Source organism: Lycium ferocissimum, chromosome 1 (assembly GCF_029784015.1).
Source record: "Lycium ferocissimum isolate CSIRO_LF1 chromosome 1, AGI_CSIRO_Lferr_CH_V1, whole genome shotgun sequence".
NCBI lineage: Eukaryota > Viridiplantae > Streptophyta > Magnoliopsida > Solanales > Solanaceae > Lycium > Lycium ferocissimum.
Genome location: NC_081342.1, coordinates 23,289,719 through 23,302,848, shown reverse-complemented (window position 1 = coordinate 23,302,848; position 13,130 = coordinate 23,289,719). Strand labels below are relative to the sequence as shown.

Sequence of the window (13,130 nt, the reverse complement as noted above, 5' to 3'; positions counted from 1 at the left end):
CTCGGGTTTTGTGTGCAAGCACATGATCGGGATAGACCTTAATGTCTTTAATTGATAGAGATTTAGTGGGACGTTAGATATAATAATTGAGGGTTTATTATGGAAAGCAAACCGTAATAAGAGTTGAATTAGTAAAACGTAAAAGCAGGTATAAAGGAGGTCCGTGAATAATAATAATAATAATAATAATAATAATAATAATAATAATAATAATAATAGAGGAAAAATAAGAGTACCTAATTTACGAAGATTTTTAAAACATAAATAAAGGGGGGAAAATTCAAAAAATTGAGAAAATAGATAAATAGGAAAGGAGGTCATAGAGATGTGTCACATCACCTTATCTATGCCTAACTTTATATTGTATATAGATTACTATTTGAGATTTGTTGTTTTTTCACTTTTATCCTTCATTTCGCCTTCTCTGTTTTTAATCAATGAGAAAGTTTTTTTTTTTTTCCTGAGAAAGATATTATTTTATTTATGTACTAAAGTGGTGAAAGTAAAAAACTAGTACAAGTGGGGACCCTTCTGGCCGTAGTGGTTCCAGAACGGTCCATAGCGAAAGCAGTAAAAACATAGTCCGGAGGGGAGTGATACTACAACGGTATCCATGGCAACGTTCTGAAGAAGCTAGGTGCTTGCCAAACTTGACCGGTACATCAACTACTTGGTTTCCCTCCCGATAGATGTGGCTAATGTCCGTATTGCAAAGCCTAGCCATCAATGATTTTGAAAGTAGCTTTCTATTTCTTGGCCCTCGTAGTTTCAATTTCTCCTTTATAGGAACGTTATAGTCTTTTATTTTATGCTAAATTCCAAAGTTTCAATGACATAGTAATTTACAGAAAAGTATATAACTGGTATGAAATAAAGACTAACTTAACTTATAAAGAACAAAAGATACAAAATGATTAAATAGATAAAACAGTACGTAATACTGTTACTATTGCTTTTGTATTAATATTGCTTCTTGTTGTTTCAACATTACATATGAGCCTCCTATTTATAGGAACAAAATACAATGGATAAGTAACCAAGTAGACTTGGTGACTAATCCATAAAACTTACACGTATGGATGTCCAAGATAAGCACAAGATAATATCCTGGTGCATAAGATAATTAATGCACATCCACTACTTGGGATATTTACAACACTCCCCTTGGATGTCCATTAATAGATGATGTGCCTCGTTAAAACCTTATTAGAAAAAAAACCCCGTGGGAAAAAGTCCCAATGAAGGAAAAAGAGTACACATATCTAGTAATACGTTTTGAGGGCTGCCTCATTAAAAACCTTACCGAGAAAACCCAAAGGGACAAAACCTTGGCGTAGGGAAAAAGAGTGGTGGCGTATTCTACTCCCCTTGATCAAGACCACGATTCAGATGTTGGAGTCTTCGTATTCCAATCTTGAATATCATCTTCTCAAGAGTTGAAGTTGGCAAAGATTTGGTGAACAAATCTGCAGGATTGTCACTTGAACGGATTTGTTGTACATCAATATCACCATTCTTCTGGAGATCATGTGTGAAGAATAACTTTGGTGAAATGTACTTCGTTCTATCTCCTTTTATGAAGCCCCCTTTTAGTTAAAGCATAAAGACTAGTGAAACGACGCTAAGGTATTTCTCGGACACATTTGGGAACCTTCGCATATTCTTGTAAAGATTGCAACCTAATGAGTGGCGGGGAAAGTTAAGAGAAAAATCGAATAAAGGGCAATAGAAGAGTTTGAATTAAGGACAAAGAAATATTATATGCCTAAAGTATTACAAGTTAGATTAAGGGAACTATAGAACGGCTTAAGCAAGACGATCGGGACTAATTTGTTACTAAAATATGATGAACTTATATGTCAAATCCGTCGTAATTATACCAGTGTATTAGACGCAGTACGAGCGGTATGTAAGTTATTATATGAGGGAAACTCGCCGCTACTCGTGTAGCCAACTATAAGGATTGAGATTAAAAGCGAAGGTAGAATACCATTAATTAGCTCAGACATACGATTCAAGCTATCGATAAGGTAAAGCTTATTCAGAAAGGTTATTAGTAGTCCAAAGTCGAAGTCATATGCAAATAAATGACGTAGACACTTAGAGTTTGATTGGTGATCGAGTGTTCTTGAACGTGTCACCCATGAGGGCGTAACGAGATTCGGTAAGAAAGGAAAGCTTAGCTCGAGGTATATTGGGCCTTATTAGATTATTCGTAAGGTAGGCAAGGTTTCACTATGAGTTGGACCTACCATCGATTTAGAAGCGTAGGCATCCGCTCTTTTCCCATGTCGATGCTTCACAAACGTAGTGGCAACTCTTTTAGAGTAATCCCCCCGCGTACGATGCCCGAGTAACGAGAGGAAATTATCTTTATGAGAAGGACCTATAGCTATGCCCGAATCGCCGAGTGAGAATGTTGCATACTAAAGACGTGGCTTTCATTAGCGTATTGCGGCAAATTAATAACCTAAGAGATGACTCGGGGAGTGAAGAAGGGATGAAGAATCAGTGTCCTTACTTGTTCCTATGCCTACACAGTGAGCAAAAATTCCTCATTTGATTATATTGATTGGGGGATGAGACTATATGTTATCGCAATAAAAGAGACTCCCATGGAATCTTTGTAAAGACACTTATGAGGTTAGTTTAACATTCGAGGACGAATGTTCTAAAGGGGGAAGGATGTTAGACCTCGTATTTTTATACCACGGATTATTCGTAAGTAAATCAACATAAATCCAATGACAAGATTATTGTTGGATATGAGACAAGGATTTTAATCCCGATTTTAGTAAGTGCCGACTTGCTTGCAATTTTATTTGGTATGGAAATGTTAATGGAAAGTTGGGATTAATTTACCATGATTAGATTATTAAGTGGGGGATTAAATTTAATTACTCATTAAACAAGTCACTAGTGCACTAAGTGGGCCCCACCAAGACATGTGGCCAAATTTAATTGGCTCAAGCCTTGAGTGGGACACTTGTCACTCTTAGGGGCTGAAAATATAGTGAAAAATCTGTGCCCAAACCCTTATTTTTCATCTTCCACAATAAGCTAGAGAGAGAGAGAAAACAAAAGCCATGGCATTCGGCCATGGCTAGCAAATTGAGCTCAAATCGTTGATCCAAATCAGATTTTTCCAAGTATTCCAACCAGTTAGGAAGGCTATAATAACGTGGAGTAGTCATTTGGAGCAACAAGAACAAGTATTAGTTCATTTCACAACTTCTAGCCAAATTGAGGTAAGATTTCGATTTTTTTTTTTTTGTTATAAGATTGGAGTTAATGATGTTGTAATGGATCTATTAAGTTGTATTATGTGAAGTTGGAAGTAAGAAAAATTTGTTGGATTAAAGTTGGCATTAAAAGTGGTGATTTGGAGTTGTTTTAATTGGGTTGAGTTTGATTAGTGTTGTCATAATTATGGTATGATATTTGTAGATAATTGTTTATATTGAAGGGCTGGAAATATGGTTATTGACATGTATATGGGCTGTTGTCAATGGTAAAAATTACACTTGATTCCATGTGTTTGTAATTTTGTGGAATAAAGGTCGAAAATTGTATTTCGATGTTGTAGTGTTGATGGACTGCTTTTGGGTTTGCTATTGAAACGAAATTGAAGTAATTTCTTGTACATGGATGGTTGTTGTTATTAATGTTATGGATTATGTGTAAAAGGTGAAAGGGAAGTTTAAATCATGTTAGAACTTGTTGTGAAATTAGAAGGTTTCGTGCATATTATAGTTGACGTTGTTGTTGTTGTGGAAGGGTCGTTTTGATAAGGTTTTTGGTGGAAAATCTCATGTGATTAAATGGCTATTTGAGGTTGTCATTGTTATGGTTAAATTTTAGTTAGGGGCTGTTCTTGAGGAATTGGAGAGCTAAGGATAGTTAAGAATTGTATTGTGACGTTATAATGGATGGGGCTGTTTTAGAACTTGTTGTAATGTTACGATAGTTTTCTTGCACATAGAGGTTGGTGTTGTTTCTTGTGTTGTTGCTGATGTGAATCATCAAACTTGGAGGAAAGAAGCGTATAAAATATCGTATGCGAAGTGTGTCGATCCGCTTGGTATATTCTTAGAGGTTCGTGAGATTATCGGTCATTGTTATGTGGTAACTAAGGGTCGTTTGGGGCTGTTTTGTAATGAATTTCGTGGCTGTTTTGTGATGAATTTCATGGCTGTTTTGGGATGAATTTCGTGGGCTGTTTTTGGGGCTGCTTGTTATAAATTTCGTGGCTGTTTTGTAGTGACATTTTGGGCTGTTTGTTGTAATTTTTCGTGGTCGCTCTTGTTCGAGTCGAAATGCAGGATTATAGTTATGATTATGTACAATATATGTAGTATATTTGCTGGGGTATGGGCTGTTCTTGACTGGCTGGTCTAACATTGTTAAAGTCTGGCCGGATAAACATAAGGAATTAGTGTATTAATCACTTTGTTGTTGTGGTTGTTGTACTCCGGATGTAAAGAAAGAATGATAGCAATGGTGTATGTAGTGCATATGGGGTGATTTTGTTATGTCCTTGAGTTGTGTCTTGTTATTGATGTTGTTGACCTCATATGTGAGTTGTGGATGTATGCGAGTAGTGGAAGTGCGCCCACTTGTTTTTATACAAGAACGAGTTATCGTTTACTAGCAACCACCAATTTGACGGACATGCTACCATTGTTATAGGTTGAAGTGCCAATCGAGACGAGTTTAAATTATTGAATTGGTATGCGACAAACGGTATGTAAAGCCTACCTTTCTTTCTTTTGGCATGACCTTTATGAAATGAACAAATAACGTATATGTATGCGTCTAAAGAAAATCCTATTCTTAGGCCACTAGGATGGCCGATATCTTTGACTTCCATAAGCTATTCCATATGGCTTGATACATATTTATGATGTTCGAAGATTCTAGTTGTTATGTTTCCGAGTGTTGTTCGAAAGAGAATCGATATGACTAAAGTCCTTTATGAATATTTTGATACGTAGAGATGGTCCTAAAGTCTCTATTTGATTTGACCCATAATGTTATTTGAAAGTTCCCATTGAAGGTCACTCGAATTTCGAAAAGAGCTTTCGAAATGCCTTTAGAAAGTTGTACTTCAAAAGTTTGTAACTTCCGTATACCTAACTCCGATTGACCCGAAATCGATTTTCCGATCCTTCGGATCGTAAATATATTTGTTTATCGAGTTTTGAAATTTATTTATTTATATGCATATGGTTTTTCGCACTACCGCTCGCTCGTGCCTACTACTATGACATCGCTCGCTCGGTTCCGGGCCGGTTTTGTAATCGTGCGTACTATGATATATTCGGCAAAGATATCTTTGTGTTACGGTTCCGAGACCTCGCCATAGGGCCGGGTTCCGTTTATGGAGTTATCTTCGTGATATGGCTTGTGATGTGTTGTGATGACGTGTTATGTTCGGGGTTGTACGAGATTTGAAACCTTCCGGAGTTATGTCGTGTTGTGGCACCGGCGTCGGAGTGGTGACCACGTTCCCGAGCCTTATGCATGATTTTGATTGCATTACTTATACATATGTTTTCGGCGCGACTTTGATATCGGTCCCGTATTTACTTCGCATGTACCTTTTATGTCGCTATGGTTTGGATTTACGTACTTTCATGCTTACATACTCGCACATCTTTTAAACCGACCCCCTTTTCTTCGGGGTCGTTTTCATGCCCGCGAATACCCGCAGGTTCGTGATGCCGGTGTAGGCCACATTACGCCATTACGAGTGCTCCTTTTGATCGGAGCCCGTATATTGGTACATATCTTTTGTGATGTATATGCTTGTATATTTGGTTATTTATACGGCGGGGCCCTGTCCCGTCATATGATTCTGTCTGTCTGTTTAGAGGTCTGTGGACATGTTTGTGGGTTGTGCCTACTTTTGTACGGTTGCATTTGGATATGTTGTGTTTGGGCGATCCCATTCGCCGCGGCGGCCGGTCCGCATATATATATATGTTGTTGTGTTGGCGGCCCTGTGTGGCCTTTGTTGGTATTTTAAACGCGGGGTTATTTTGGATATCGGTAAAACAAAGGAAACTTCTCGAAATTTTTTTTGGAAATTATCTAGATTTGGAATATAGCCTTATCAGCCTCTCGTTATATACTTGGATGTTTGATATAATTTGTGATAGCGTTTGATAGGTGTGTTTGGGTGCCCAGATCGAGCACTAGTCACGGCCTACGGGGTTGGGTCGTGACATGAGCTATGCATGCGCAGCATTGTCTTCATATAATATCGTGGGTATTTTGGTATCACATTTCAAGCCACATCTTTCTCTGATGAAATGTATCACTGATCGTAACCACACACATTCTCTACTTGCTTCATGTATAGCTATTATCTCAGCATGATTTGATGAAGTAGCTACAATAGACTGCTTTGTAGATCGCCACGATATGGCAGTACCTCCGCATGTAAACAGATAACCCGTTTGAGATCGAGCTTTATGTGGATCAGATAAATAACCTGCATCTGCATAACCAACAAGATCTGCACTACCATTGTTAGCATAAAACAGACCCATATCACTAGTTCCTTTTAGATATCGCAATATATGCTTAATCCCATTCCAATGTCTCCGTGTAGGATAAGAGCTATATCTTGCTAGCAAATTAACAGAAAACGCTATGTCAGGTCTTGTAGCATTAGCAAGATACATACGTGCACCTATTGCACTAAGATATGGTACTTCAGGACCAAGTAGCTCTTCATTTTCTTCCTGAGGTCGGAACGGATCTTTGCTCACTTCAAGTGAGCGAACAACCATAGGAGTACTTAAAGGATGCGCATTTTCCATGTAAAACCGTTTTAAAACTTTCTCAGTATAGGCAGATTGATGGATAAAGATCCCTTTTGCGAAATGTTCAATTTGCAGACCAAGACAGAGTTTTGTTTTTCCAAGATCTTTCATCTCAAATTCTTCCTTCAAATATTCAATCGCCTTTTGGAGCTCTTCTGGAGTTCCAATGAGATTTATGTCATCAACATAAACAACAAGTATAACAAACTCTGAGTTTGTTTTCTTAATAAAAACACATGGACAGATGGCATCATTTATATAACCTTTATTTATCAAGTACTCACTGAGGCGATTGTACCACATACGCCCTGATTGTTTTAGACCATATAATGATCTTTGTAATCTGATTGATTACATTTCCCAAGACTTTGAACCAAATGCTTCAGGCATTTTATATCCTTCAGGAATTTTCATATAAATTTCATTATCAAGTGAGCCATAAAGATAAGTTGTAACCACATCCATCAGATGTATTTCAAGGGTTTTATATATAGCTAAACCGATGAGATATCGAAATGTTATAGCATCCATAACTGGTGAATACGTTTCTTCATAGTCGACGCCGGGTCTTTGAGAGAATCCTTGTGCAACAAGGCGTGCTTTGTATCGTACAATTTCATTTCTCTCATTTCTTTTCCGTACAAAGACCCATTTGTGGCCAACTGGTTTTACACCATTAGGCGTTTGGACTACAGGTCCAAAAACCTCACGTTTAGCAAGTGAATTCAATTCTGATTGAACTGTTTCTTGCCATTTTGGCTAATCATATCTTCGTCGACATTCTTCAATAGATTGAGGTTCCTGATCCTCACTGCCTTCCATAATATTTAGTGCAACAGTATATGCAAAAATACTATTCACCACAATTTTTGAACGATTCAAATTGACCTCATCACCAGTAGAACTTAATGATAGTTCTTTACTTACTGGAGTCTCGGGTTTGCTGATTTCTTCAGGAATATCAGGATTAATCAGATCTTGAATATCTTCATGAGATCCTTTCATAGTGTCATTCTGATCATTGTTTGTATTTCTTTTTCTAGGATTTTTATCCTTGGAGCCCAATGGCCTACCACGCTTCAGGCGTGGATGAGATTCAGAGGCTATGACACTAGTAGATTGTCCCTTTGGAACATCAATTCGAATAGGCACATTCTCTGCAGGGATATGCGACTTAGTTATTCTTTTCAAATCAGTAAATGTGTCTGGCATTTGATTTGCTATTTTCTGCAAGTCGATGATCTTCTGGATCTCCTGCTCACATATAGGGGCACGTGGATCAAAATGAGATAGTGATGAAACTTTCCACGCAATTTCTCTTCTGGTTTCTTCTTTTCTCTCCCCCCCTAATTGTGGGAAATTTGTTTCATCAAATCGACAATCCGCAAATCGTGGCTGAATAAATCTCCGTTAATGGTTCAAGGTAGCGAATAATAGAGGGTGATTCAAACCCAACATATATTCCTAACCTTCTTTGGGGGCCCATCTTAGTGCGTTGTGGTGGTGCTACGCTGCACATACACAACGCAACCAAATATTCGGAGATAAGCAATATTTGATTCATGACCAAGTACTAATTGTGACGGGGAGTATTTATTATAATGAGTCGGTCTGAGACGAATAAGGTAAGCTGCATGTAAGATAGCATGACCCCAAACGGTAGTAGGCAACCGTGTTTTCATAAGTAATGGTCTTGCTATCAATTTCAAACGCTTAATAAATGACTCAGCAAGGCCATTTTGGGTATGAACATGAGCTACAAGATGTTCAACCTTTATCCCAACTGATAAACAATAATCATCAAAAGCTTGGGATGTAAATTCTCCAGCATTATCAAGACGTATAGCCTTAATAGGATAATTTGGGAACTGTGCCCTTAAGCGTATTATTTGTGCCAATAATTTCGCAAACGCTAGGTTGCGAGACGATATGATGCACACATGAGACCATCTCGAAGACGCATCTATTAGAACCATAAAATATCTGAATGACCCACAAGATGGGTGAATTGGCCCATATATTCCCTCATGTATACGCTCTAGAAAAGCAGGGGATTCAACGTTAACTTTCATTGGTGATGGCTTGGTTATCAATTTGCCCTGATGACAAGCGGCACATGAAAATTCACTACTTTCAAGAATCTTCAGGTTCTTAAGTGGATGCCCATTTGAATTTTCAATAATTCGTCTCATCATTATTGATCCAGGATGACCTATTCGGTCATGCCAAAGCACAAAAGTTCCTAAATCGTTAAACTTCTAGTTTATGATTGAGTGTGTTTCAATTGTATTAATTTCTGCATAGTACAGGCCAGAAGACAAAGTTGGTAATTTCTCCAAAACATATTTCTGGCCAGAGACATTCTTTGTAATAACAAGATATTCATCATTTGTTTCATTTAATGTCTCGACATGATACCCATAACGGCGGATATCTTTGAAACTCAACAAGTTTCTTGGGGATCTAGAAGAGAATAATGCATCTTCTATAACAAGTTTCGTCCCCTTAGGTAGAAATATAGTAGCTCTTTGTGAGCCTTCAATTAATTTCGAATTTCAAAAAATTGTACTAACATTTCCTTTTTCTTAAGCAAATAAAGTATTTCTCATGGGGCCTTTGAATATGTCATGCGTTGTTCCACTATCAATCACACAAATATCTTCATGATTGGTCATTGATCCAAATAATATTTGAGGATTTTCCATATATTCTTCAAAACGAAAGAATAGACAAAGTAAACATCGAAGTAGATATTATGATTAGACAAAGCATTACACACGCTTTATTACATATATTACTATTAAACAAAGCATTACACACACTTCATTTACATAACTATGGAAACATAACCACATTAGCTAATACAAACGACATGTATGAAATATCTAATTTATTACAAATCCATCACCGATCAGATGATCTATTTTCCCTTCAGGTTGTTCAATGAAATCTGCCACATCTAGATGCACGAGTTCAACATTATCTTCAGAAATGAGCTTCCGCATTCTTTTCGGCCCTTTTGAGGGAGGCTTGATACAACTCAACTAGGTGCTTTGGCGTACGACAGGTACGTGACCAATGCCCCTTCCCTCCACATCGGAAGCATTTATTTTCTAAATTTTTCTTTTGCACGGCTTCATGCTTTTCCTCCTTCTTTTTACACTGCTGGTGATGAAGGGTATTATTTGGTGCCATACGAGAATCATGATTAAAATTCCTTCCTCGACCACGGCCATGACCACGACCTCTTCCACACCTAAAATTGTGAAAGTTTGCCTCATTCACTTTAGGGAATGGAGCAGTAAAAGTAGGTCAACTTTCATAACTTTTCATTAATAATTCATTATGTTGTTCAGCAACAAAAAGATGTGCAATGAGTTCACAATATTTCTTGAACCTCATTTCTAGAATCGCCTTCTTAGAGCATACTCGAGGCGGGAAAAGTGGAGAATGTTTTCTCCAGCATATCATGCTCAGTAACATTTTGACCACATAATTTTAACTGAGAAATAATTTTAAACATTGCAGAATTATATGCCTTAATAGATTTAAAATCTTGTAGCCTTAAATGGAGCCAATCATAATTTGCTTGTGGTAGTATGACCATCTTCAGGTGATCATATCTATCTCTCAGATCATTCCACAGCGTAAGAGGATCTTTAACCGTGAGATATTCCATTTTCAAATTCTCATCAAGATGATGGCGGAGGAATATCATTGCCTTGGCACGGTCTTGGTCGGATGCCTCATTTTTATCTTTAATGGTGTCTGCCAGACCCATCGCATTAAGGTGAATCTCGGCATCAAGAATCCAAGACATATAGCTATTAGAGTCTCCGGATATATCTAAGGCTACAAATTCACGTTTAGTAAGATTTGCCATTAGTTAAGGGAAAAAGAAAGTCAATACCTTCGAGGCTTTTAAAGTATTTGCTCGAGATAACAGAGTCTCGTGCTGATAACGTGGTATGAAACAAAGAATAACTTAACTTATAAAGAACAAAAGATACAAAATGATTAAATAGATAAAACAGTACGTAATACTGTTACTATTGCTTTTGTATTAATATTGCTTCTTGTTGTTTCAACATTACATATGAGCCTCCTATTTATAGGAGCAAAATACAATGGATAAGTAACCAAGTAGACTTGGTGACTAATCCATAAAACTTACACGTATGGATGTCCAAGATAAGCACAAGATAATATCTTGGTGCATAAGATAATTAATGCACATCCACTACTTGGGATATTTACAACAATAACCACGTTTTGTAAATTTACTTCTCTAATTTCTTTTCCTTCTTCTTATTAATATATATATATATATATATATATATATATATATATATATATATGGAGCCCCTCTAATCCATTTCAATTTTGTTGTTTACCGGTGGAGAAGAAATAAAAGGGAATAAGGCTAGTTTGAGTTTGGGTTGAAATCTAATCCTAGAGGCTTTATTTATTTCTACTAGTTTAGTCTAATAGTTGCTTCTTTGTACAAAAGTTTAGAGGAGTAATGATGAGTTATGATATGTTATATGTTGTCGTTTTGATGATCTGACAAACATCCCAAGGACCAGGTCCTTGATCAAGTTTCCTGGGCACTATACGAAACATGAAAGCTGGAAAAGTTGTGTGCATTGTTCTAACCGGCAGAACTGCAGTAGCAAGCTGGAGGTCAAACTTGTAGCTAGAGGCCAATATGAAAAGATGAAAGGTCCCTATCCATGATCACATGCTTCTCACATGTTCCTCACTTGGCTCCTATAGATACAAAATGTTGGCATTGTTTAACCTAACACTTGCAAATCTGAAAATTATATTTCTCTCAAGTGCAGCCGCCACCCCTCTTAAGGTGCTCTCAAGAACAAAGCCTGAACAAGCCAAAGGACCAGATCCCTGAACTGAAGATACTTCAAGTCCTTAGGTTGTTGAGTTTTTGTTTCTTTATTCTATAAATTGTAAACCTACACTTCTTTTAAGAGGTTGTTTGTAGGTGCTTGAAATCTCAAAGGCCGCACAAAAGCTTATCTCACAAGCTTTTGAGTGGTACACTAGGCTGAGTTAGTCTCAGTGTATTAGTTTGAATTCTTACCTACTTACGCGAGTAATACTGTTTGTCTAGAAGTAGGCAAGGTGTGTTAGTTTGTAATAGGTAGGTAGTCAATGAGTTGCTTACAATAAGGTTATTGTAAGGTAGAAGGATTAAGAATTTAATTCCTATGTTGCAATAGGTTGTAATCTGAAGTTGCTCGTTTTAGTGAAGTTGGAAATCCTACTGGGGTAGGTCGTGATTTTTAATCCCTTGAGTAAGGAGTTTTCCACGTTAAATATCTTGCCTTATTTACTTTCCAGCATTATATGTGAAGCAGCCCGGGGACAGTCCCCTTAGATCGTTTTCATAAACTTTCAGCGGTGAACTCGAAAGGGCGAATAGAGGTTCTATCAATCGGGTATCGTAGCCAGTTTTTTTAAAAAAGGTAATACCTGGGGAGGGATCCTCATCATGGCTAGTTCACCAAACATGAAGAAAGGAGAATCTTTCACAACACCACCAAGGTTCAATTGAGAATCCTATGAATGGTGGAAGGCAAGAATGCGAGATTTTATTTTGACCAAGGACCCTGATTTGTGGTACATTATTTGTGACGACCCTCTCGCCAAAGATCGCGAGGTCAGTTAAAAGTCAGCATCCAAAAAGAAGAAGAACTTCGATACCGACAAAGAGCATGTTAATCTCAAGGCCAAGAAATTTTTATTCGTAGTCTTGGGTCGCAGTATAATTTTATTACTTCTTGCAAAAGCGAGTCAAATCGGGGATCTTCTCAATGTCATGGAGGATTTCTAGGCGAAGCAACCGTAATCGAGACGCTTACCACAAAGTATGATTTCTTCAAAAATGAAGGATGAAAGCCAGTCCGTTCGTGATATGTACACCAGATTTACTTCCACTTATCAAGAACTTCATTCCCTTGATAAAGTTATTGAGGAGCACTTAGTTCGCAAGTCGCCGCATGTGGCGCCGCCAATTTCATGGGAAGTAAAAAAGCTAGTACTATCTTTCGAATCCATGGATTTGGAAGAATCGACACTCGATGAACTAATCAATGACCTCCAAGATTGATGAGCTTAAAGGAAAAATGAAGAAAACAAGAAGCAAAGAAGGAAGAGGAAGAAGAAGACGTGTCGAATCGGAAGAGAAAGTGACTCAGAGTGGAGGATGGATACCAGGAAGCAGTGCACGTCACTAAAGACTGTCAAGTTAGGAGGCAACCAGAAAATGGAAGAAAAAGA

General features: G+C 37.6%; 1 protein-coding gene and 1 long non-coding RNA gene across 2 annotated transcripts; both read right to left on the bottom strand.

The window, feature by feature from the left end:
* Nucleotides 1-9,558: 9,558 nt before the first annotated feature.
* LOC132029534 (uncharacterized) lies at nt 9,559-10,007 on the bottom strand. Its single transcript, XR_009407854.1, has 2 exons — nt 9,653-10,007; nt 9,559-9,610 (listed from the first exon to the last, which is right to left on the bottom strand). It is a non-coding gene; the product is annotated as an uncharacterized LOC132029534 (long non-coding RNA).
* Nucleotides 10,008-10,248: 241 nt separating this feature from the next.
* On the bottom strand, nt 10,249-10,713 carry LOC132063405 (uncharacterized). Its single transcript, XM_059455931.1, has one exon. The coding sequence runs from the start codon at nt 10,711-10,713 to the stop codon at nt 10,249-10,251; it is 465 nt and encodes a 154-aa protein (XP_059311914.1).
* Between the last annotated feature and the right edge of the window lie 2,417 nt (nt 10,714-13,130).